Consider the following 27,305-nt stretch of genomic DNA (forward strand, 5'->3'; position numbering starts at 1 on the left):
GAATCCAGAGCTTTGGGAGAAGGTCCAGCAGGTGCAAAAAGGGTCAGCAAAGTGCATGGGCTTGCAGGAGACCCAGAGCATAATGTTAGACCAAAGGGTTTCATTACAGTGCCTTGCACCTCGTCTCCCTGTGGAAGAGGTTCTCACAAGGGAAATAGAAAAAGTCCAGAAACTGTGGAACAACCCTGGCCCTGATAATCTATGTGAAATTAAACAATCCATTTGTCTTCGAAGACTCAGTATCTTCATCTGCAAAAGGACAAGAGGATCTCCAACATCCCTCCTACTCTAAGATTCTATAACTTTGTGAGAGCACCATATTCTCATCTATAGTGAGACCAAATATATGCTTGCTTAATGAATAATTCTAGGATGAATTGAATCAGATGCATTTGACCATTACCTATTAGAGGCAAATGTAGATTTTCAGCCCATGTCCAAACTTCCCTGTCACCATTAATGATGCCAACTGCTCACAGACAGGCACCAGTACCCATAGGTGATATGTGGCACATCTTGCCCCATAACTTTGTAGCATGACGGCACTCCCACCCCAGAGTACCCTGATGAGGACTCCATACAATGTCTAGCTTTCTCTCTCTTGGTGTAGAAAGAGCTTAAAACCCCTATTAGGTTAATCATGACAGTCAAAGATAAGTGGGCAAATGTGTGTCCAATTTACAATGTCTAGACAATTGACTAACACTCTGAGATATTTTTATTCCATGAAAGCATCAGGTACAACTAGAGAGACCAGGGCCAAACCATTTGGCCCAGGATAACCCCACAGAATCATGACCAGTGAGTTTGCTTGGACTGGATTCTCCTTCAAATTAGTTAGTGTCACTGTGGTTATCAGAGATCTCCTCCCAGACCTGGCACCACACCCCAGGAATTTTAGCTAAAACTCTTATCAAAAAGGCCATGGGGATAATGAGGGGTAAAGGGTGCAGTGACCCCTGACTCCTCTTACCAGAGAACCATGTTTCTGATAGGTGGTAACAGCAATAATTAATAATGACATCATAATGTTAGTAATAACTGGCATTTGTTGAATACTTACAATGTGTTCTGTGATAACATGTTTACCAACATCTTGTTTAATTCTTAAAACAATGTTATTAGGTAGGCTATGTCACTTCCCCCATTTTCCCCCATTTTAGCCCTTTGTCTCAGGTCACAGAGGTAGTAGGAGGTGAGGCTGGGACTTGAACTTAGATCCTTCTGATTCCTGAGCCTGAGTGTGCCCTCAGGATCCTCCACTGCATAGTAAACACTGAGATAGCCCTGACCATGATCCAGGCACTGTTTGATGCGCTCTACATAGATTGATATAATCGATTTACCTTTTGACTTTATGTATTAAGTATATTATTATCCCCATTTTATAGGTAAGAAACTGGGGCACAGAGGTTAATCCACTTGCCCAAGGATACACAGCTAGTAAGACTTGTACTCAGCTGAGATTCAAACCCAGTTGTCTTAGCTCAAGATTCTGTTCTCCTAAGTGCTAGACAGTTCTGTTCCACTGCCTCTCAGAAAATAGATAGAAGACAATCCACAAGTGACAGATGCCACGTTACCCTCAGCAAGAAGCCTCCTAGAGAAAGTTCAAGAGCACAGTTTGAATAGGACATTCCAAGGGCAGTCAACATGCGTTGACATGGGGACCCATGTGACTTTCACACCACGACCATCATTGTGTCCATACTTGTCCACCCAGGATATGAGCTTGTTCCTGCAGCATGACAGGGGAAAGAGTGAATCCAAGTCAGCCCCTACCCATGAGGCCAGCTCCCCCATCCTCGCTCTCCCTAGCTGGCCTTTGAGAGGCCTTGTCATCTTTCCAGACTCATGCTAGATGAATGATGTGCGGAATGCCCGCAGTTTGCAGTGTGAATGGGAATCTTTAAAAGCTGAATTTTCAGGCAAATTCAGCATCTTCATGACATTTTAGACTCAATTTATAATCAACAGTTATTTTAGCTCTAATGGCAAAAAGCACCAGTTTTGCAGTAAAAAGCATTTATGAAAAGGAAAAAAGGAAACATGAGGTAAAGAGGAAAAAAAATACTTCTTTTTCTCCTTTTCTCCACCCTCCCCCATCCTCCCCTCTTCTCCCCTCCCCTCCCCCTCACCCAAGAAGCAAAACTAGATATCATCTTTGGGCTTCATCTTTGAGCCCTGTCTTGCTCTTGCTGGCATTGACAACCTCACATCAGTCTCTCTGCTGCTCCCCACCCTGGAACAGAATGAGCAATTCTAAACTCCCCTTCCTTGTAGAAACCCTTAGGTCACCGTGTTTACCAGCCTGGGCTGAAGTAAGGATCTCTGGGTCCCAGCCCAGAACCATGACTCTGAACTTGCAAGAGAGAGGCTTGGCAAGCTGTGTATTTAACATAGGCCACTGGTGAATCTTATCCACCGGGCTTTGGGAAATGCCTTTTCAGGGAGTGAGGGGCAGGTTAACTACCTATTTCCCTTTTGCATTTAACTTTCTTGCACTTTCTTCCTTTGCCATTCTGGCTTTGCCTCTGGATTGCACTTAAAATGTTGTTACTCTCTTATACATATGGCATTCAGACCTTAATACTTCACCCTGCTAATTATGCCACTTAATCACATGCTACCAATCTTCAAGGAAGAGGCAAAAACATACTCTTCTCCCTCCTCCTTTGAAGGAGTGGAATGAAGAGCAAAGCCGCAAAGGAGGATAGCTAACAAATTTTTAAAACCTCACTGTTGCTGCATAACTTCTTCTTTAGGGCCATCTGTAATTGTTGCTCAGTGTCTTCACTGCAGAATGTGTCCAAGGCCAGCACTGAGCCCTGATTTCTGCACGGGGTGCCAGTCCAGGGCTCCCAGAACCCAGCTGGTGGTGTAGAGAGGCAGGGGCAGGGAGGGCAGAGTCTGCTGCTGGACCAAGGCAGATCTTGGAGCTGGTAGCAGGATTCTAGCTCAGCAGATCCCCAGCACCTGAATGACACAGTCAGAAGGCATCTGGGACCCTCTGGAAGGATGTAGCCACCTTGATACTCTCCCATTAGTCCTGCCAGGCCTGCTCCATGACTGCCTTTTGTTTTTTTTGTTGGTTTTTTTTGTTGGTTTGTTTTTGTTTTTTTTCAATATATGAAGTTTATTGTCAAATTGGTTTCCATACAACACCCAGTGCTCATCCCAAAAGGTGCCCTCCTCAATACCCATCACCCACCCTCCCCTCCCTCCCATCCCCCATCAACCCTCAGTTTGTTCTCAGTTTTTAAGAGTCTCTTATGCTTTGGCTCTCTCCCACTCTAACCTCCTTTTTTTTTTCCTTCCCCTCCCCCATGGGTTTCTGTTAAGTTTCTCAGGATCCACATAAGAGTGAACACATATGGTATCTGTCTTTCTCTGTATGGCTTATTTCACTTAGCATAACACTCCAGTTCCATCCATGTTGCTACAAAGGGCCATATTTCATTCTTCCTCATTGCCACGTAGTACTCCATTGTGTATATAAACCACAATTTCTTTATCCATTCATCAGTTGATGGACATTTAGTCTCTTTCCATAATTTGGCTATTGTTGAAAGTGCTGCTATAAACATTGGGGTACAAGTGCCCCTCTGCATCAGTACTCCTGTATCCCTTGGGTAAATTCCTAGCAGTGCTATTGCTGGGTCATAGGGTAGGTCTATTTTTAATTTTTTCAGGAACCTCCACACTGTTTTCCAGAGTGGCTGCACCAATTTGCATTCCCACCAACAGTGCAAGAGGGTTCCCGTTTCTCCACATCCTCTCCAGCATCTATAGTCTCCTGATTTGTTCATTTTGGCCACTCTGACTGGCATGAGGTGATATCTGAGTGTGGTTTTGATTTGTATTTCCCTGATGAGGAGCGACATTGAGCATCTTTTCATGTGCCTGTTGGCCATCCGGATGTCTTCTTTAGAGAAGTGTCTATTCATGTTTTCTGCCCATTTCTTCACTGGGTTATTTGTTTTTTGGGTGTGGAGTTTGGTGAGCTCTTTATAGATTTTGGATACTAACCCTTTGTCCGATATGTCATTTGCAAATATCTTTTCCCATTCCGTTGGTTGCCTTTTAGTTTTGTTGGTTGTTTCCTTTGCTGTGCAGAAGCTTTTTATCTTCATAAGGTCCCAGTAGTTCATTTTTGCTTTTAATTCCCTTGCCTTTCGGGATGTTCCATGACTGCCTTTGAAGGGGCTGCCCTGTAGCTCCATACCGTTTTCTCCATTTCTCTAAATTTTCTAAGTCAACTTACAGTTCTCTGGCGAGAGGCTGGTTTTTTGTGGGCCACATAATTGAAATCCCAGTTTTTGTCATTTTTCCCTGTACTAGTAACACATTTCCAGACCCACAGAGAAAGTCCCTTAAAGTCTGGGAGTTGTGGGAGTGGGCCGCCAAGAGCTCCCTTCCAGGGGCACATTTACTCTCAGTTGCAGGGACCTGGTCTTCAGATCTAGGCCAATGCATGAAGCAATGCTTGTCTCCTTGACTTGCCAGAACTATCTAAGACTTCAGCTCAGAATAGGAAAGCACTGCCTGATAGAATAATGTATTTTCTGCAGAAGTGAGCTCCCCATAACTGCATATTGTCGAGTAGCTCCCAGGGAGGCCATGAAGAAAGACCTTGAATTCTGAACATTGGCTTAGTTTGAGAAGGAGTGGCAATAGACTTAGCCAAGAGGGTCTCTATAATGGGTGATTGCAAGAAGGCACCATCTCAATTTAAATGAGCTCTCCTTGGTTAATGTCTCCACCACAATCTCCATTTCTGCCAGATGTTGCTTTTCAGAAAAGCAGTTTACTGAAAAACACATAATTATGATAGCACCCACTGTTGGCCAGGCACTAGATTAAATATTTGACACCAACTTTTAATCCTTCCACCCCCCCTTTGAGATAGGCACTGCTAACAAACAATCCTAAAATTTGTATGAAACTACAAAAGACCCCAAATAGCCAAAGCAATCTTGAAAAAGAAGAACAAAGCTGGAGGCCTCACAATCCCTGATTTCAAACTATACTACAAAACCATAGTAATCAAAACGTATGGCATTGACTAAAAACAGACACATAGATCAATGGAACAGAATAGAGCCCAGAAATAAACACACGTATATATGGTCAACTAATTTACAACAAAGGAAGCAGGAACATATGATGGGAAAAGGACAATAAATGGTGCTGAGAAAACTGTACGGCCACATGCAAAAGAATGAGATTTACATCGTGCACAAAACTAACTCAAAACAGATTGCAGACTTGAGTGTGAGACCTGAAACCACTAAACTCCTAGAAGAAAATAGGTAGTAAAGCTTCTTGACATAGGTCTTGATGATGATTTTTTTCAATCTGACACCAGAAGCAATAAGAGCAAAAATAAACAAGTGGGACTACATCAAACTAAAAAGCACCTTCACAGCAAAAGAAACCATCAACAAAATGAAAAGACAAGCTACCAAATGGGAGAAAAATATTTGCAAATCATGTATCTGATAAGGGGCTAATATCCAAAATATATAAAGAACAAAATATATAAAAAATATATAGGGGCACCTGGATGAGTTAAGTTCCTGACTCTTGGTTTTGGCTCAGGTCATGATCTCATGGTTCACGTGTTCAAGCCCCACACTGGGCTCCGTGTTGGCAGTGTGGAGCCTGCTTGGGATTCTATCTCTCCCCATCTCTCTGCCCCTCCCTCACTTGTTCTGTCTCTCTCAAAATGAATAAACTTAAAAAATTTTAAATACACACACACACACACACAATTCCATAGCAAAAACAAAAAACAAAAAGCAAAAAAAAAAACCATAATCCAATTTTAAAATGAACAAAATATCTGAATAGACATTTCTCCAAAGAACACATACAGATGGCCAACAGGTGCATGAAAGATCCTCAACATCAGTAATCATCAGGGGAGGGCAAATCAAAACCACAGCGAGTTATCATCTCATACCTATGATGTGGAGAAAAGGGAGCCCTTCCTTACTCACCGTTGGTGGGAATGTACATTGGTGCAGCCACCATGGAAAGCAGTATGGAAGTTAACTCTGAAAAATCAAAAAATAAAATGACCATACAATCCAGCAATTTTACCTCTGGATATTTATGCAAAGAAAACAAAAACCCTAATTAGAAAAGATGTATGTACTCCCATGCTCATTGTGGCATTATTTGCAAAAGCCAAGATATGGAAGCAATATAAGTGTCCATTGATGGATAAATGGATAAAGAAGATATGGTATATGTATCTGTATACACATATATATGTATACATTTATGTATATGTATATATATGTAGTGCAATATTATTTAGCCACAAAAAGGAATGAAATCTTGCCATTTACAACAACATGGATGGACCTGGAGGACATTATGCTAAGTGAGTAAATCAGACAGAAAGACAAATACTGTAGGATATCCTATATATGGGATCTTAAAGGAAAACAAAACAAAACAATCTCATAGATACAGAGAACACATTAGTTGCAGGATTGCAAGAAGTGAGGTTCCTGGGTGGCTTAGTTGGTTAAGTGTCTGACTTCGACTCAGGTCATGATCTCACAGATCATGGGTTTGAGCCCCATGTCCGGCTATGCGCTGACAGTGTGGAGCCTGCTTAGGTTTCTCTCTCGGTCCCTCTCTCTACCCGTCCCTGACTTGCGCTTTCAAAAAGCAGTGGGGGTAGAAATAGTTGCACTGTTGGTTGTTGTTGTTGTTGTTGTTTCTTATAGATTTAAAAAATTGAGTATGTTTTTAAGAGGGAAAAAGGCACTGCTGTTAGTTGCTAGATGAGGAAGACAAGATACAAGAGGCTGTTGACTTACCCTGCTAATTGTGGGGCTGTGAAAAAGAGCCCAGCATAGAGCCCAAGCTCCTTCACTACACTGCCACCTCTTAGCTGTCCTTTGGATCTCAGGAATAGTGATTCTGGTCAAGGGCCTGGGAATAGAGGGTCTACTAGACCGCATCTCAAATGGTTGGCCTTGGGCATCACCTTGTAGCTTGGTAGAAATGCAGAATCTCAGTCCACCCCAGACCTCCTGAATCAGAATCTGCATTTGCACAGGATACCCAGGTGAATCCTGTTCAATTTAAATTTGAGAAGTTCTGAATTCCAATGTCACTCACCTGTTTGCTCTGGTTCTTTTCATCTCTGACTGCCCTGTCCCTTAATCTCCCTCCCATAGTTGAGATGGGGAGGTAGAGGGAACAATGAACAGACTATAAAATCTAAAGTAATGTCCGTACTCTTATTGCTTTGATAAATTGCTCTCACCTCCAGATATTTTGGTCAGTCCTCATTAAAGTACTGATTTTTACTGACTGGGAAAGGGACTCGGGCTAGTTGGAAGGGAGGGAAGCAGCAGAGACCAACGGTCCGGTCCCCTTGGGACCAAGTCCTATCCTGGGTCCCTGGGTCCTGCCTACCACCACTCTACACTCGCCCACTCCCCACTCCCTTCACTGTCTGCTTCCCTTCTCTGTGGAGCATAACAAAAGGTGGCTCCCCCACCAGGAGAGTCCAGATTAGTCCCTGAACGTGACAGTCCCTCCAGCCACAGCCGATGTTATTAATTTTTAAAACAAACTTCCTGATTGAGGTTCTGGCTGCCTCTAAATTGTCTCTACAAGGAGACTGTGTACTAATTAACCCATAGAAACAATCAATGATGTACCTTTTTCAAGTTTCAGGGTGATTAGAATATGAAAATGAAGAGCACAATGGTGCAGATGTTTTAAAATCACAGCAGACAGCAATTAGTGACACGGAAACCAGCTGCTTATCTCTCCAGATAAAGCCTCTTAATAGGGAATTACACTGGAGGAGTCATTACCCAGATGGATCTCGTATGATTTACAGAGGAGGCGGGGCAGCGCTAACTTTGATTTGTGAGCAGGTTTTTGTCAGGCTTCCTTCCTTACCTCAAACAAGGTGGATTTGTGGCTGGGAGGGAGGCAGGCTTCACCTTTCTACCTTTTGGCCCAGGGCAGGGATGTTGCCAAGAATGGGGCCTGCAGAAGCCGCAAGCACCTGCCTCCTTGATTCAGGCTCCATTGTTTAGGGATCAACTCCATCAGCTGTCCTTGTGCAAAGGGGAGAGGGAAGACTCTGGGAAGGGGAAACAGTGAGTAACTGGCTGCCTCAGGTGTTCATTGGAGAAAAAAGTCCCTAAGTTCTGCAGAGTGGCTTTGGGGTGTATGGGTGCATGTACGTGAGTGTCGGATATAAGGAGTTCTTAATCATTGTTTGACATAGTCTCTCTCTCTCATGTAATTGAAGTAAAATTTACATATACTGAAACGTACAGATCTGAAGCATACTTTTAAGCAGTTTTGACAATGTATTTTGACAAATGTAATTTGAAATCCTCTCGTGATTTAAAGTATGTCCATTATCCCCAGAAACCTCCCTCCTGACCCTTTACAACCCCACCACCTATTCTAGAACTTTATATAAATGGATTTGTACAGTATATACTGTTTGAGAGTCTGGCTTCTTTAGCTCAGCATCGTTGTGTGTGTGTGATTTATGTATGTTGTTGACTATATCTACACTTTTATTTTTATTGATGAATTTTATATTCCCCTGTTGATCAACACCTGGGCTGTTTCCAAGTGCTTTCTACTCAGAATTAAGTTGCTATGAAGGTTCTATGAAAGTCTGATTGTGGATGAATAATTTCTTCTTTCTTGGGTAAATCTGTAGGAGTGGAATTGCTGAGTCACAGAGTATATTTAGCTTTAAAAGGTGTGGCCAAATCAAATTCCAATGTGGTTGTACCATTTTACACCTGCTCCAGCAATGGATGAGAGTTTTAGTTGCTCCATATCTTTGTTAACACTTGTCAATCTCTTTAATATTAGCCATCCTATTAAGTACATAGTAGCATCTTGTTGTTGTTTAAATTGGCATTTCCCTGATGACAAATGATTTTTCAGGACGTCAGCAGGTGCTCACTGATCATTGCTACTTCTTTTGGCCCAGAATATTTGGGCAAAGGTGTTTTGCTTGTAGGTAATGTTCAGTTGACTGAATGTTGATCCAGTCTTCCATACATTTTTTTTTCCAATTTCTTTGGTCAGTTTGTTCCAGCAGGAAAAGTGTCAACATTCTTTTATCTTTTTTAATTTTATTTATTTTGAAAGGGAGTGAACATGAGTGGGGGAACGGCAGAGAGAGAGAGAGAGAGAATCCCAAGCAGGCTCTGTGCCAGATGCTGAACCGACTGAGCCACCCAGGTTCCCCTTAAAATCCTTTTATTGTGGAATTATCTCTTTCTTTAATTCTCTTAGTTTTTGTCTCAAGTATTTGAAGTTTTGAGTTGCAAACAAATTTAGTAGTATTGTCTTTTCTTGATGAATTGACTTTTATTTTTATCATTTTGAAATGCCCCTAATTATCAGAATACCTTTTGTCCTGGTGTCTATTTTGCATTGTATTTATTGTCTCCAGTATTCTTAATGTTTTTTGTATTTTATCTCTTTCCATCCTTTTACTTTTAAGCTGACTGCATTCTTACATTTAAAAGTATTTCTTGTAAACAGCCTACAATTGGGTCTTACATTTTTGTTCAGTCTGACAATCTATCCTGTGTGTTGTTGTTGTTGTTTTGGAGTTGTTAATACATTTCGAGTCAATGTAATTACCAGTAGTGTTCAGTTTATCTACAATGTTATGTTTTCTCTTTGTCCTCTTTTCATTCTTTTTCCTCCTTTTCTGCCCTCTTTTGGACTAATTAAGCTTTCTTTAGTATTCCGTAAGTTTCCTTCTATTGGCGTTTTAGATACATGACTTTGTTTTATTTTTAGAGGTTGCTCTAGAGATTACAATGTGCACCAAGTACCAAGCTACTGTGAACTATTATTACATCCCTTCAAATATAAGAACTTTAATAAACATATACAGTGGACCTTGAACAACAAAGGGGTTAGGAGCATTGAGCCCTGTATGGTTGAAAATCTGTGTATAACTTGTGACTCTCCCCAAACTTAACTCTACTGATAGCTCACCATTAATTGGAAGCCTTACTGATAACATAAACAGTTTATTAACACATATTTTGTATGTTTACTGTATAATCACAATAAAGTAAGCTAGAAAAAAGAAAGCGTTATTGAGAAAATTGTAAAGTAAATACATTTACAGTAGTATATCATATTTATTGAAACAAATTTGCATGTAAGTAAACCTGTATAGTTCAAACCCATGTTTTTTGAGGGTCAAGTATACTTCCATATACAACTCTCTTGTTTCTTGTTTTATTGTTTTACATTTTATTTCTATAAAAGTCATAAATTCTATGATTTATTGTTATTATTTATGCTTTAAGCAATCATTTGCCTTTTAAATTGTATGTGTGCCCACATATTTTCCATTTCCATAGTCTTCATTTGTTCATGTAGATCTGGGTTTACATTTGGTATTATTTCCCTTTACCCTAGAGAACTTCCTTTTACATTTCTTATAATTTTGGTCTGTCAGCATTTGATTCCTTCAGTTTTTATTTATCTAAAAATATTTTACCTTCATTTTTGAAGGATATTTTCACTGGTTATAGAAATTTAAGTTGACTGTTTTGTTTTTATTTTATTAACATGAAGATGTTATTTCATTATCTTCTGGCTTGATTTTTACTGATGAGAAGTTAGATGTTATTTTTGTCATTGTTTCCCTATAATGATGTGTCTTAATTCTCTGGCTGCTTCTAAAACTTTTATCTTTGGGGGGTGCCTGGGTGGCTCAGTTGGTTAAGTGTCCGACTCTTGATTTCAGCTTAGGTCACAAACTCACAGCCCGTGAGTTCAAGCCCCACGTCAGGCTCTGCACTGACATCATGAAGTCTGCTTGAGATTCTCTGTCTTCTTTTCTCTCTGCCTCTCCCCTGTTCATGTGTGAGCATACACTCTCTCTCTCAAAAACAAATAAACATTTTTTAAAAAACAACTTTTACCTTTGGTTTCCATCAGTGTGTTTACAATGTGCCTATATGTGGTTTATGTGTGTGTTTATTCTGTCTATTGAGCATCTTAGCTATGTGAATCCATATGTACTATTCTCCTCTACTTCTGGGAAGCTAACTATATATGTTAGACTTATTGATACTTTTCCACGGGGCACTGAAGCCTTGGTTTTTTGTTTGTTTATTTTTGTTTGTTTTCTGTTTACATCTTTCTCCCTTCTTTCCGTTTGGATCATTTCTATTGTCTCCCCCTCATGTTCACTCAACTTCACTTCTGCATTGTCCTATAAGCTGTTAAATACATACTTTGAATTTTTCACTTCAGATATTATATTTTTCCAATTTAGAATTTTTATTTGGTTATTTTGGTAGAGTTATTGTCTCTCTGCTGAGATTCCCCATATATTCATCAATTATGTTCATCTTTTCCTTTCAACACTTGAACATTTTCATAACGGTTGTTTTAGGGGCCTTGGATCTGTATCTACTCTCTTAGTTTTGGGTCACATTTGCCTATTTTGTTGCTTGTCTGATACATCTTTTATTGTCCTGGATGTTGTAGATATTATATTGTGTAGATTCTGGATTTTGTTGTTTTCCTTTAAAGAGTTCGACTTTGTTATGATAGGTAGTTAATTTACTGGCAGATTAGCTTTATTCTACTGAGGATTCTTTTTAAACTTTGTTAGAGAGGGATTAACATAGTTTCTATTCTGGGGCTAGTGTAATCCTACACTTAAGGAGTACCATTTCTGTAATATCAACTAAATGTCTGGAATATTCATTTAAGTTACCCCACTCTGGCTAAACAGAAATCCAACACTGCCAGGTATTAGTGATCTCAGAACTCTGTGTTCAGCGTATGGACCCCTAGTAGCTGCACTCTGCTGGTTCATGGAGTCTTGCCCTCAAGTGCAGATTAAAAATTGGCCAAAGACATAAGAAGATCACTATAAGGGTTTCTAGGATTTCTTTTCTACATGGCTTCCTCTTCTCAATTACCCTGTCTCTCATATTCCAGTTCCCTCAGCCCAATACTCTGAGCTCTGTTTCTTCCATGCAGTGAGATCACAGATTTCTGGCTTCTACTTTTCTGGGTCCATGTTCAGAAAGTGCTCCCAGCCAAAAAAAAATAGGGATATGGAGGCCTCATGAGTTTCCTTATCTCTAGAATCACAGCCCATATTATCTCTTGTCCAGTGCCTGAAAACAGTTGCTTCATATTTTGTGTTCAGTTTTATATTTGTTTCCAGGGAAAGGGTAAGTCTAATACCTATTACAACATTGTGGCTGGAATGAAGTCAATGATCATTTTAAATTATTCAGAATTGCCCTGTACTCAAGGAAACATACGTTAGGGGCCTCTGTCTTTGCACCAGCTGTTATCACCCCCAGGAAAAGGAGTGTGTTAGTATCGCTCACAGCCCCCAAACAGCATATCAGGAATAGTTCCTATGGGAACTAAATCAAGGTGACTTCCCAGGGCAATTCATGTGACAGGAAATGAGGACACTTTCACTTTATATACATAATTGAAAACTTTATGTTCATTTAGTAGCTGAGTAGTGTTTCTGTTCAGGCTGCTATAATGAAATACCATGGATGGGTGGCTTATAAACAACAGAAATTTATTTATCATAGTTCTGATGGCTAGGAAGTCCAAGATCAAGGTGTTGGCAGATTCACTGTCTGGTGAGAACCTGCTTCTTGGTTCAGAGATGGTTCTCATATGTCTCTTGCCTCACATGGGGAAGGAGAAGAGAGTTCCTTGGGGTGTCTCTTTGGGGTAGAGCATTAATCCCATTCATGAAAGCTCTGCCCTCATTACCTAATCACACTGTGTTCCCAAAGACCTCATTCCCTAAAACCATCACATTAGGGTTTAGGATTTCAACACATGAATTTTGGAGGGCCATAAACATTCAGTCCATCACATCCGTGGAATCAGAGGATCATAAGACCATGGTTCAAATAAGGTACTTAGTGGCATTCTTCTATACCTACTGTTAGCAAGTGCAGGAATGAACTGGGATGAGGAGAGATCCTCTGGGGTCAAGTTCAATGGAAGCTGATATATACATTTTTCCTCTTCATGAGCCTAACGGGTCATTCTCAAAGTCTTTCTTTAAGTGATAGAACCATCTCTCCCCAACCCCTACACTCATAAATGAAATCCTTTGCAGGGCTGTTATGTTTATTTGAGGGTTAAAAGAATGATGTGGAGCATCTCTCTTGCCCCATCCACTGGCTATAGTTCAGAAATGTCTTTACAAAATCCTAGGACTCTATGGAACACATTTGAAAACCACTGAACTAGAACATATCCTGATAATATCAGAGCCTCCCTAGTCCCTAACCCAGACCCCTGTCTTTGATATAATCCAGTGATTCTCAACTTTGTCTGCCCATTGGGATAACCAAGAGCTTTGAACAAAGTACTACTGTTCAGACCCCACTTCTAGAATGCAGATTTAATTGGTCCAGGTCAGATCCCAGGCATGGTATTCTTTATGAAGCTTCCTAATGATTCTAACGTACAGCCAGGGTTGAGAAGCTTTCGTCAGACATTTTCTGGTTACATTCCTTGTCTCCCACACTCAGTTCTTGCTCAGGCTCGAGCACTTGCTTTGAGCCTCAGAGATAAATGTCAGGATACCCCAGGGCTCTGGGTATTGGCCTGCATGAGTTGGGGAAATAGAAATCCCAGGGTGGGAGGTCATGAACATCTGCATTCCAAAGTCTTTCTGGGAGGACAGCATACTCATCCACCCACACCATTGACTTTTCTGCCCACCTCACCTTGCAGTGTACTTGGAATATCTGAACAGGGTACAATGTTAGAGTGTCTTACTATGTAAGTTATAAAGAGTTCAGAGAGCAAAACAAGAATGCTCACTGGTGCCAGATTGCATATCCTAACAGGCCTATGGTGATTTGTTCTGCACATTTACCACCAAAATGTGCTACAGATGTCATGGCAACCACAGAAGAGCCCCACCCCAGAGGAATTATAGTATTGAAACATTAGATCAGTGCTTTTAAAACTTGATTGTGCTTCAGAATTATCTGGAGAGCATGTTAAAATGCACATTCCTTGGTCCCACTCTAGAAGATTGCAATCAGTAGATCTGCAGTGGGGCCCAAGGATCTGTATTAACAACCAGTACCTTAGGTATTTCTGGTACAGTGGTCCAGGATCTCATCTTGAGAAGCATCAGTTGCCAAATTAAGAGCAAAAGTTCCCCTCATTCCTTCATACCCAGGCATATTTTCCTACTCTTGTAAAGCAAAATATCTTACAAACAGTAAATTTAAATTATCAGTGTCAGCAGAAAGTAGCACAAACACAGCTAACCCAAAAGAGTAGTTTATCTCCCACAAAGTCATGCTTGATTTTTGATGAGTTATATGATTTTTCTCAGACCCAAATAGCCCTCTTCTCTCATTGTGACAACCCTTACTTTAGATAAGCCATAGATAAGACTGGGTGACTCATTTTCTTCCCATTTTTATGGATTTTTCAAGTTTTTATGCAGTGATCTCATGCTTGTTCTTAAAAGTAGACAAAAATCAAGTGCTTTTTACAAGGTAATCTAACTTATGCAAAATTTAAATGTATATGATCTATTATACATTGTGAAGTTATCCACTTCACAAAATAATTCTTCACATTGCAGAAGAACTTGCTTCCATAAACACATCCTTTAGAAGAGATATCTGTGTAGTTTTCAGAATGGTGGTTCAGTGATGAGCATTTGGCATCTAGGCTGAAAGGGCCCGGAAAACATTTTTCTTATAAAAGTAAGCCACACCTTCAAAGTGACTGTATGTTTTCAAACAGTTCACGGGGGGTGGGGGAACAGCCAAGAGAAATGCTGGGCTTAGTTGGTACTAAAAGTTTTCCACAAAATAATGAGCCCAATGTAGAATTCCATCAGGACTTGCCTTATTTGGTAACCATTTTAGGCAACACCCCTGCCATGGATGAAAGGTAGCAAAGAGGCTTTAAAGATTCAGGTCTTACTCCCAGAAAAATGTAGAATCTAAGGGGGAGATGGAAACATGTGCTAAGTAGGTCAATAAAGCCCTCAGTCAAAGACCCCCCTGGGGAGACTGACTGCAGGAAGGGTGGGAGGGGGAGCCCCTAGTTTGCCCCAGCCAGCATTGAGCTAAGGGCCTGTTTTGCCACGTCCATCTCTGTCTCAATGGAGTAAGTACTCAATTCGCAGTGAAGGACATATTGGAACTGACAGCCTTACCATTGTGTATATAATATGTCATGGCTGACAGATGAAGAAATGGGATTCCGTGAAATGCAATGGGATATAGCCATCAGCCAAGGCTGGAGAAAAGCCGTGTTCTCCTGGACCCCTTAGAGAACACTCCTCAGTTCTCTTTGCCCCTTCACTGCAACCCATCTCAGTGCAGGGTTTAAAGCACCATTTCCCCCCATTAGTCCTGATCCTTTGTTGTGCTTCCCTTTTGTCCACCCTGCCCTTTGATTGTGCAGCTCTCCCAGCAGGGCAAATTGCAGCTGAAATGGTAGAAACAATGAGATCAGGCAGTGTCCAGATGGAGGCACTGGGAACCAGGCACACTTAACTGCATTACTTTCAGCCGGTCTGCCCTGGGTATAAGTGAGCAGGCCCCACCTTTCAACTGCCAGAGTGAAATCCACCCTCCTGACAGTCACATGGCCTTCCCCAAAGGCAGAGTTAATTGGAAAGTGAAATAATTAACAGGAGATGAGAGAGAACTAAGTAAAAATTGCATTGAAGGGGAGTTACTTTGCAAATGCCTTTAGTCCTTAAGTATTGGGGAAGGATTTTTTTTGTTGTTCAACACCTAATGCATTTGAGCGCTCCAATTTCCTTATAAGCATTATCAAATGAATGATTGGCAGTTTATTGTCTTCTGTGTGCAGCCACATATTTTATCATGGCAATAGGCATCTCAAAAGTGATTTTGCTTATTCACTCAACAAACATTTATTGGGAACTTTCTGGGTGGTTTGCTTTGTAGTAGGCATAGGGGATAAGAAGATAAATGAGTCTCTGACCTCAAAGTACTTACAGTCTAGGAGAGGGAGACAGAAAAGTACACAAATAATGACACAAAGCATTATGGGGATTGTGATCGATGTCTTTATGAGAGACAATGGTGTTTGCAGAAGGAAATGGCATAAGGAATTAGGCTGCAGGGGGTAACTGTGTTTGAGACAATATGTTATAATATACAGGCCATTAATCTCACTATTGATAAAAAATGAAATATCCCCATAGCAAAATGTGTGTTCCTTCATTTATTCAATAAATGTTTGTTGAGTGCCTACTACTTGCCAGGTACTGTGCTTGGTACTCGTGTGATGGTGTGTACAGGCTAGAAAGGGAAACGGGCTTTAATTCAATTAATGCACAAATCAAATGTAAAATTAAAACTAAAATAAAAGTACAACAAAGATGACATACCTGTTTTCATGAAAACTTCTAACAGGAGTACTTCTCTAAGGTAGGGGGCCTCCCTACAATCGAGCTGAGATTCAAACGTGAAGAGTAATAATTAAGGATTCTGCTAGATTCCAAGAAGAAAAAGACGGAGCAATCGAGGGAAACTGGTGGGATCAGAGACCAAAATTCCAGTTTCACTACGAAGTCCCAGTGTGGACTTCAGTGACCAGATCTAGAAAAGTGTGGGGAGGTGTGGCAAGAAAGTTGGGAGGGGGGCAGGGGAAACGGGTGACTGTAAGTCCTGCTTTGCCGGAGTCCGAACTAGGAACTCAGATTTTTTTTTTTTTGCACTGTAATGTTTAAGAAGTGCCAGCACTAACTCTCAGAAGTGTTCTAGTATGAGTTACCGCTTATACTATTGCACTAAAGAGTGAGAAATTTTGTTTCCAAGCCCTTTTGTAGACCTGTCATCCTGTGAGTACATACACAGTGCCAACTAAAATCTAAAGTACAAATGACAAATTAGCAGAGCCCTGATTCATAAAAGATAAGTGGCATTCAACATTTTATGCCATGAATAAGATTCCTGTATTTTTTAAAAAATGGGACAGCAGCTTATGTCCACAGCAGTAATTTCTAGCAAAGTCAAGTGCAGGATTAGTCTAGATGTTGATGATTAGTGATGTCCCCTAAAACACTGCAAGATGAAGAAAAAGTAAATACAAAAAAGTAAATTTTTGTCTTAATTTTCTCCTAGGCACTTATAGGCTTAGCCTGGGGAGACTGTCTCATGATACTTAAAAAATAGAGTCCAATACTGGAAGTATAAACAGGATTTCACAAAATCAGGGAGGCAGAAAATAACTCTAGGGATTCCAGGAACCACTGTGAAAAAAACCCTACTTGCTTTACTGCATTGAATTTTACCCATAATGGTTTCTGACACCTGTGTTTTGATTCTTAATAGGGACTATAAGCAGTGTTTTCTAATGAAGCGTAAATGCTAGAACATCAATGGCAAATAGGCACAGATCGATGATAGAAACATGGGTAGATACATAGATAAAGACAGATACATATTACAGGTTAAAACTTCCTAAGTCCACTAAGCCAACCATCATTTACTTCTCAGTGGAGATATTATCCAAAGCTTTCTTCAATTTACTAGTATTTTCCATTCTTTAACACATCTTAGGATAATGCATCCTGTATGTTTACTGCTTGTGTTTATAAAACAGTACTTACGATAAACTTTGAAGAATGCTTCTTTACACTGGTAGCATGGCTTAAAATCTATCTGCAATAATGTTAGTGTATCTACATTAAAAAAAATTGGGTTAATGTCTTGGGCAAGCTGGGTGGCTCAACCAGTTGAGCATCCACCTTCAGCTCAGGTCATGATCTCCCGGTTCATGAGTTCAAGTCCCTCATTGGACTCGCTGCTGTCAGCACATATCCTGCCTCCAATCTTCTGTCCCCATCTCTCTCTGTCCTTTCCCAGCTTGTACTCTCTATTAAAAATAAATCAACCTTAAAAAACCTTTTAATATCTCAAAAAGACATTCATTAACTACTCCCTCTGTGACTTTGTAGGCACTGGTTATGTCTGGCCTCTAGCACAGGTTCTGCCTTTCCGGACTGAAGGGTCAGTCCTCAGGAAGGTGCCGAAGTCTAGAGACTTTCCTGTAGAATTCATGCTGGGAGAAGCACAGCTGACAGGGTTGGGAGCAGTGATCTTGAGTGACTGTGCATTTTTTTTTGACCCATTTATGTCCATGAGACTCAAGGTTCCTTTTGAGATTGTCCAGGAGTTTTCTCAAGAAAGCTGTCAGTGCCTAACCTGGGTTTCAGGATGCCTCAGCATACTAACTCCCAACACCACACCGCTCCTAAAAGTCAGAAGGGTGGAAGGTCTTTTGAGTTTCTTTCCTACTCCATTTCTTCTTCTCCATGTCCTTGACTGGCTCCCTTGTCTTCACACAGTCTTCAAATTCCCCCCTTAGTTCCTCAGCTTGTGCTGTTTTTCCTTGTTGCAGTGGTTCCCAGTGAACTACTTGTTTGAGCACAGAGATGCTAAACTCCCAGGTAAAGTGCAAACAGAAATGAACTTCAGTAGGAGGAAGCAAAGGAAGGACATGAGTTGGAGGGGAAGCTGGGACAGAAGTAAGAGGCAGCTTGAGTTAGGCAAAGGGACCGGGGAGTTGGAAAGTTCACATTCTCTCCTGGGCTCTGCCACCATAGGCAGGACTCACCATTAGAAAAGTTTCAGCTTTTTCATTCATACAAGTCGGGCACCAAGCTAAGTGACCTGCAGGGCCTGTCCTCTATGCTGAGATTGCATTCAACCAAAAGATCGGTAAAAGTTCCTATTGTTAAGGGGGATAAAGATGGTGATCAAAGCATCCTTATTAATGTTCCAAATCTGTGCCACATGTTTTTACTTCTGCAAATGAGAAAACTTTCAAAACCATTCTGGAATTAAAGGTGGCCATTACCAACTTTCAAATAATAAAGCCTTTTGACATTGAATTTTAAATATCTCCAACATGCTCATCTTTGTTTCTCTCTCTCTCCTTCTCCACCTGCCCCACCTTTAGGCTTACGAGCGGCCACAGAAACACTCAGCTCTCCACTATGACCCAGGCCTCCCACAGGACGTCACCAGTGACACCTTAAAACCAAAGCACCAGCAAAAAAGCAGCAGCCAGAACCACATGGACTGGTCCACCAACTCTGACAGTGGACCTGCCACTCAGAATTGCTTCATCAGTCCAGAGTCTGGCAGAGAAACTGCAAGCACCAGCAAGATCCCTGCTCTTGAGCCCGTGGCTTCCTTTGCAAAGGCCCAGGGTAAGAAAGGCAGTGCAGGGAGCACATGGAGTCAGTTGTCCAACAGCAGCAAAGATCTGCTCTTGGGAGGCGTGGTCCCATCCCCAGGCAGCCACAGCTCACCAGCCCCACCCAGCAGCTCTGTCGAGTGCAATGGGCTTCAGCCCTTGGTAGATCAAGATGGCGGAGTTGCAAAGGAGCCCCCAGAACCACCTACTATAGGCAGCAAGAAAAAGTCCAGTAAAAAAGATGTGATAAGTCAAACCATATCAAACCCGGACCTGGACTGGGTCAAGAATGCCCAGAAAGCATTTGACAATACAGAAGGGAAAAGGGAAGGCTACTCTGCAGATAATGCCCAAGAGGCATCACCAGCCAGGCAGAACACGAGTTCTGTCAGTAATCCTGAAAATGACTCAAGTCATGTCCGGATTACTATCCCTATCAAGGCACCCTGTCTAGATCCAACCAGCCATAAGAGGAAAAAGAGACAGTCCATCAAAGCAGTGGTGGAAAAGATCATGCCAGAGAAAGCCCTGGCTTCTGGAATCACTATGAGCAGTGAAGTGGTTAATAGGATACTCTCCAACCCTGAGGGAAATAAGAAAGATCCCCGTGTCCCTAAGTTGAGTAAAATGATAGAGAACGAGTCCCCCTCAGTTGGCCTTGAAACAAGTGGAAATGCCGAGAAAGTCGTTCCAGGAGGTCTGTCTAAGCAGCGGAAGCCACCCATGATCGTGACGCCTCCAGCGTGCACAGACCACTCTCCATCGAGAAAGCTGCCAGAAATCCAGCATCCCAAATTTGCTGCAAAACGGAGGTGGACATGCAGCAAACCAAAGCCCACCAGTATGCTTCGGGAGGCAGTCATGGCCACCTCCGATAAACTGATGGTGGAACCGCCATCTGCCTATCCCATCACCCCATCCAGCCCTCTGTACACCAACACAGACAGTCTTACTGTGATCACGCCAGTCAAGAAGAAGCGGGGGCGGCCGAAGAAGCAGCCTTTGCTCACGGTTGAGACGATTCACGAGGGGACTTCTACCAGCCCGGTCAGTCCCATCAGCCGGGAGTTCCCTGGCACGAAGAAAAGAAAGAGACGACGCAGTTTAGCTAAGTTGGCCCAACTAGTGCCAGGAGAGGACAAGCCCATGAGCGAGATGAAATTTCACAAAAAAGTTGGAAAGCTTGGGGTGTTGGATAAGAAGACCATCAAAACTATCAATAAGATGAAAACACTCAAGAGAAAAAATATCTTGAACCAGATCTTGTCCTGCTCCAGCAACATTGCTCTGAAGGCTAAAGCTCCCCCAGAGACCAGCCCTGGGGCAGCAGCCATCGAGAGCAAATTGGGCAAGCAGATTAATGTCAGCAAGAGGGGAACCATCTACATTGGCAAGAAGAGGGGCAGGAAGCCAAGAGCAGAGCTGCCACCCCCATCTGAGGAACCCAAAACAGCCATCAAGCACCCAAGGCCTGTTTCTAGCCAGCCGGATGTTCCAGCCGTGCCTTCCAACTTTCAGTCACTTGTGGCGTCTTCACCAGCAGCTATGCACCCACTTTCAACACAGTTAGGTGGGTCAAATGGCAACCTGAGCCCCGCCAGCACTGAAACCAATTTTTCAGAGTTGAAAACTATGCCAAATCTCCAGCCTATCAGTGCTCTTCCAACCAAAACCCAAAAGGGAATACACAGTGGAGCCTGGAAGCTGTCTCCCCCCAGGCTGATGGCCAACTCACCTTCCCATCTTTGCGAGATTGGGTCACTCAAGGAAATAACGCTGTCCCCCGTGAGCGAGTCGCACAGTGAGGAGACGATCCCAAGCGACAGCGGCATTGGGACGGACAACAACAGCACGTCTGACCAAGCAGAGAAGAGTTCAGAATCCCGACGGAGGTACTCTTTTGACTTCTGCTCCCTGGACAACCCGGAGACCATTCCGTCTGACACCAGCACAAAGAACCGGCATGGCCACCGGCAGAAGCATCTCATGGTGGACAACTTCCTGGCCCATGAAAGCCTCAAGAAGCCAAAGCACAAGAGGAAACGGAAAAGCCTGCAAAATCGTGATGACCTTCAGTTTCTGGCAGACCTGGAAGAGCTCATCACCAAGTTCCAGGTGTTCAGGATCTCCCACCGGAGTTACACCTTCTACCACGAGAATCCGTATCCCAGCATTTTTCGGATTAATTTCGATCACTATTACCCGGTGCCATATATCCAGTATGACCCGTTGCTCTATCTTCGCAGGACTTCAGACTTGAAGTCAAAGAAGAAGCGTGGTAGGCCTGCAAAAACCAATGACACCATGACAAAGGTGCCTTTTTTACAAGGGTTCAGCTACCCTATTCCCAGTGGAAGTTACTATGCACCCTATGGAATGCCTTACACATCAATGCCTATGATGAACCTTGGTTATTACAGTCAGTACCCAGCTCCTTTGTACCTGTCGCACACACTTGGAGCAGCTTCCCCATTCATGAGGCCAACAGTGCCACCACCTCAGTTCCACACAAGCTCCCACGTGAAGATGTCTGGTACAGCTAAGCATAAAGCAAAGCATGGAGTGCACCTGCAGGGACCTGTCGGCATGGGCCTCGGCGACATGCAGCCATCCCTGAATCCTCCCAAGGCGGGCAGTGCCGGTCTGTCCAGCGGTCGGCTCCACAAGAGAAAACACAAACACAAGCATAAGCACAAGGAAGACCGGATCCTGGGGACCCATGACAACCTGAGTGGTCTCTTTGCAGGCAAAGCCACAGGCTTCTCCAGCCACATCCTGAGCGAGCGGCTGAGTAGTGCGGACAAGGAGCTCCCACTAGTGAGTGAGAAGAATAAGCATAAGGAGAAGCAGAAGCACCAGCACAGTGAAGCCGGCCACAAAGCTTCTAAGAACAACTTTGAGGTGGACACCCTGTCTACACTGTCACTTTCTGATGCCCAGCATTGGACACAGGCCAAGGACAAAGGTGACTTGAGCAGTGAGCCTACAGACTCGTGCACAAAGAGGTACTCTGGCAGTGGTGGGGATGGTGGCAGCACCCGACCCGAGAGCCTGGACGTGTTCAGTGACATGACCCCTTCAAATGACAAGTGGGACAGTGACATGAGCGGGAGTAAAAGGAGGAGCTATGAGGGCTTTGGGACATACAGGGAAAAGGACATCCAAGCCTTCAAGATGAGCCGCAAGGAGAGAAGTTCTTACGACTCCTCCCTGTCTCCAGGTAAGGCCGTGTTTCTCCTCAGACCGAGGCTGTCTTATTATTTCAGTGCTGGCCTTTGCACGTCAGGAGTCTGCCATCATTGACACATTGTATTCACTAGTTTGCAGAGAGGTAGGGACCAGGTGGAAATGGGCGTTCTTCACATGTGACTTTGCAGCACTATTTATACACGGGTTATTTGGTATTTACTGCCTTTCCTCTCAGAGTCATTGCCTTGGGATCCATGGGCCTAGAGACAGCCCCAGTAGCTACCTAGACTACAACCACACCCACTGTGTGTATGCTTTCTATTAGAGATGCTATGCTTAAGTCCTCATCCAATCTGATGGTGCGGTTTGTTAGTGGCATAAACCCTCTGAAACTCACTAAGAATGCCAGTAAGATCCCAAGAATGTCAATGCTGGATGGGAGCGATATCTAGTTCATCTGGCATGCTGCCTCCAGAAGTCCCACATCCTAGGTGAGAAGTCTACAGCAGAGCCATTGGAAGCTGCCCACCTGTGCATCCTCAAGTGTACCTAATGAGGGAGCCATAGCTCCAGGCTGTCTTGTCCTCATTTTGTCCATGGGCATTTGATAAGCTTCCCTGAGGAGACCCCACTCATCATTTCCCCGCATGAAGGGGAGGGAGCCTGGCTGAAAGGTGTTGCAAGCCTCCTGCCCCTACGGGAACTTACTGCTGCATCTCTTGGCATGTCTGCTGGGAGTGGGATTTTGCCCACTGATTGCTAAACTTGAAGTACTGGTTGCTGTTAGAAAGAGCTCATTCCTTGTCAGTTGCTGGCAGAATTTCCTTGCTAACGTTCCCACCCACACAGACCTTCCTTGCCACAGAAGCTTGATACTTCGTTGTAAGTATCCCTTTGTCCCTGTCCAGACATCATGAAAGTGATAAGTCTCTTGCAGAACAGAACAGTTGTTTACGAGGAAAACAGCAGAAGCTCCTTTTCTAGGAGCTACAGAAGCTAAAAGGATTTCTCATGCTCCCTCTACCCCCAGATAGTACAAGCACTCTGGCCACAGTCTGCTTTTAAAAGACTAGTCATCTTTATTTCAGGTTTGGGTGTAGTGTTTCTCCTGTTTGTGATGTGTACCTCTTCCCCCCTGGGTAGTCCATCATGAGTGAAGGTGAGGGCAGTGTATTCATGAGGAATTAGAGTCATTTTTCTAGGCCAGCAGACTTCAGAAGAAATATGATTATGAGTTGGAAACCACTTAAAGATTGCCTCAAATTACCACTAGCTTGTGAGTTGCTGTAGTGGTGGATGTTCTCCTTGGTTAATGAAGAGACCAATTAGCAGTCATGTCTCCTACTGAAGGTGATAAATGGCCCACACTTCATAATTGCCCAAAGTGGATAAATTGCCCAAAGTGGATGTTCTCATCTAAGTTTCTCTGTTTCTCATCATCAGACTTTGTTGAAAGTATTTGTTTTTTTCTACACAAAGCTCAAATTAAGCCCACCTGGACGGAGTTGCTAGATTAAACTTTTACATGAGAAAAACTATTGCTCTCTTTCAATATGGTGAAATTGATCCACAGGTCCAACACCAGCCATGGACACAGGGTTTTCTTCATTTTTGTATTTTCTTGGCATTATTTAGCAAAACAGTAATGTTGCCATGTTATTACTAAGAAGCTACAAGCAAGGATCCTAACTTAACAGACCTGAGAAGCAAGATCTTAGAAGCTAAAATCTCTATCCATCATTGCTTATTAGATTTCTCAGCAGTCATACCAAGATTTTTCTCTGGTTGGACTACATTTCCGGGTGCTGGTTGACTTCATGAAGGTTCCCAGATAGAGATCCATCTCTGATCCTTGTGTGTCTCTGAAGGTGCCCACCCTCTTAGCCATACAGTTCTATCTGGGTTTGCATTCACATGATGGCATTACTTTCTTCAAAATTCCCCTTCCTCTCCCTATCTTATTCATTCTTTACTCTGCCACATCAGGTGAAAAGAAACCAGCATTATGACAAGTGTCATAAAAGAAAGCTGGGTTCAACCTAATTGGGTATTAATTGGGTACTCTGTGATGTAGGACCTTAGGCATGGCATTCTGTTTCTTTGGGTTAGTGTCTACTCATCTGTATCTGACAGGGTTGGGCCAGACCTCTTTCATATAGCATGTTTCAGTTCTTAAAGCCATTTCGCATGCATTTCTTGATGACACCCTGCAATCTTAGAAGAGAGGTATTTTCATTTCTATTTTACAAATACATTGAGGTTCAGAGATCAAGTGACCTGCTCGGGTTTAGAAAGCCATTATTTATGATTTTAAGCCCAGGGCTTTGGCCACCGCATTGCAGCTTGAACACAGGCCACCAATAGTTAAGCCAAATCTAGAACACAGGTCCTGGTCCTCAGCTCAGTACTCATGTATTCCTCTATGGCCCTTCCTCTCAGATATCCATCCATCCCCCAATTACATGCCTTTCCCTAAGGCATCTTCACAGCGATTATGTGATAATTACAGAAGAGAGTAATTAAGGAAAGACCACATCCCTGTATTCAATTCCCAACCAATGAAAAAGGACCCCTAATGGCCCAACCTTTTCTAGACATTAGCCTGGAAATGTCTACCTGGACAGGCTTCCACCTCTGCTCCTACTGCAATCCAGTTCTCAGAGTTATTTTTGCTACTGCTTTGTGCTTACTCTGTGTTATATTTTTTTCTTCTTCAGCGTTTTAGTGAATCATAGTTGTTGGTGGTTTCTATATCTATATGAGTTATGTCTGTTGTCCCTACACATTTTGTTGAATATGTTACTGGAGGAGATCAGATTCTCTATCACTCCCCTCCCTTCCAAACCTTGGCCTCATCTCACCTGTATTCCAAATGTCCCCTCTATTTCTGAACCCCAAAAGCATCAGGGACAAAATGCCTTTAGCAGCACTTGGAATTCAATGTCAGAGTTTGTCAAGACTCCCCGAAGAGTGCTCACCTTAATGTGACACACTTGAAGGAACACCAAGTCCCATTAAAAGGTGGAAGGCAGGTGGAGTGAGACTGAGGTTACTGGAGGCATTAAAACCTTTAAGAGACTTTACCTGAGTTGAGGTGTCTCTTCTGTGGATGATACTGAGGGTCCTGCTTGGAAAAAAGTATCAGTATTCCTCACAATTTCTCTCCCTCTACCTTTTCTTTCTCCACTCTGGATTCATTCCCTTAGCATCCCAATGTCCTATTTCACATGAGCTAGTCTTTTCTAAAATAGATATGACATAAATATAGATGCCATTCTTTAGCCTGTTGAGGGCCAGATTTAGGAGCTAAGTCAAGAGAGGACTTTGAGCATTCCCTGAGATCAGAGCTGTTGGAAGACACCATATAAATGGAAGTCATTACCATTATGGAGACAGAAATTAGAGACTTCATTTAGCAATAGCAATAGTTGCACACTCCATTTCCTCTTTCCTGCTTGGAAAATCATTCTTTCTCCAACCCCCTTGGCCCAGCAGATGGATGCATTGTCTTGTTAGCCCCCTTACAACACACCTGGAGCTTAGAAGTCACATGGACTCTTTACCATTTTTCTCTATTTTACCCCTTCTGCTTTGTTTGTTTGTTTGTTTGTTTCAGAAGGCAGTGGATCTTTTGATCTGTTTTCTAAATGGATACCATCTGCTAAATCTCCATTTATAAAAATGCTTGTCTGGGACCAAATAATGGATAAGCAGTGGGAAGGTGCCATCCACAGATACCCAAAGCTGGAAGGAGCCTGATGGGCCCTCATGTGCGCCTTTCTCCCACCAGGCATCACCATCTTTAGTGCACTGACATGCTGCAGATTCCTAGAAGAGCAATCCTGTCCAAGTTTGATAACACATAGTCAGAAGGACGCCACATGCTCTCAAAGCCAACTTCTCCTTAGGTGGTGGAAGAGGTCTGTAGTGTGAGTGATGTTCTCCCCATTCATACCACTTAGAAACAATTTTTGCATATTTTGACCTAATATTATGCTGGGAACTTCAGAAATAGATGCCCAAGCCAAGAATAATACAAAACCCTCCTCCAATCAGGCATCCAGATGAGGAAATTAGCCACATTGATGAAATGTCATGAAAACTATATAAAAGAACTATGTGTGAGGAATGTTTTCTACAAATAGAATAGAGGGAAGAAGAGGTCTCATGGGAGAAAAAGTTAAGACCAGGAAAAAAGAAAGTGAAAAATAAAAAGATGATGAAGTGCAGTCTGTTTAATCTTAATCCAGGTTGAATTCTGGGTCATCCTGTGGGAGGAAATGAAAGATTAATTAGCTAATGGCTGCTGTGTGGTTTAACAGGATTATGAGCACCTGGCCCAGTCTTGTCTCCTCCACTATTCAGCTGAAAGACCTCTTCATCTTTTTCACTCTGTTTTCCCAAGTGGGACTGTGGTAGGAAAAGTTCTGACCAGATCTCATAGTCTCAGATTCTAAAAGTCTCAAATTTATACAGTGCAGTTTGAATGCAAACATATATGCACATGCATGTGCACAAACATACAGATTGGATAGTTAGGAAGAAAGTGCTCAAGTTATTGGCCAACTTGGCCAATTAACTAGCTGTGCAATGAAATTTCCAAACAGATCCCTCTGGTCTGTGTATTAAATTATAGGACTCACCACCATTCATCTTTGGCTCCAGCCACTTCCTCTAGCCATTTGATTTCACTTTTCAAAAAGGTGGAACTCTCCATACCTGACCCCCCACCAACAAGTTAGCTCATTCCTTTTCTGTGCTGAACCCACAGTCATCACCTTCGAAAAAAGATTAGAGCACTTGTGTGACCCATTGCCTGGGAACAGACAGAGCATGTTTGCATTTGTATTTAGACTCAG

General features: G+C 42.6%; 1 protein-coding gene across 1 annotated transcript in view; it reads left to right on the plus strand.

Annotated features, from left to right (window-relative positions):
* SETBP1 (SET binding protein 1) overlaps positions 1–27,305 on the plus strand; it is a 374,999-nt gene that overhangs the window by 244,089 nt on the left and 103,605 nt on the right. The window contains 1 exon segment of the mRNA XM_053902651.1: positions 19,018–22,477. Coding sequence (XP_053758626.1) covers positions 19,018–22,477 — 3,460 coding nt within the window.

The sequence above is a fragment of the Panthera pardus genome, unplaced genomic scaffold (genome assembly GCF_024362965.1).
Source record: "Panthera pardus isolate Hobbes unplaced genomic scaffold, ASM2436296v1 HiC_scaffold_15, whole genome shotgun sequence".
NCBI classification, from domain to species: domain Eukaryota; kingdom Metazoa; phylum Chordata; class Mammalia; order Carnivora; family Felidae; genus Panthera; species Panthera pardus.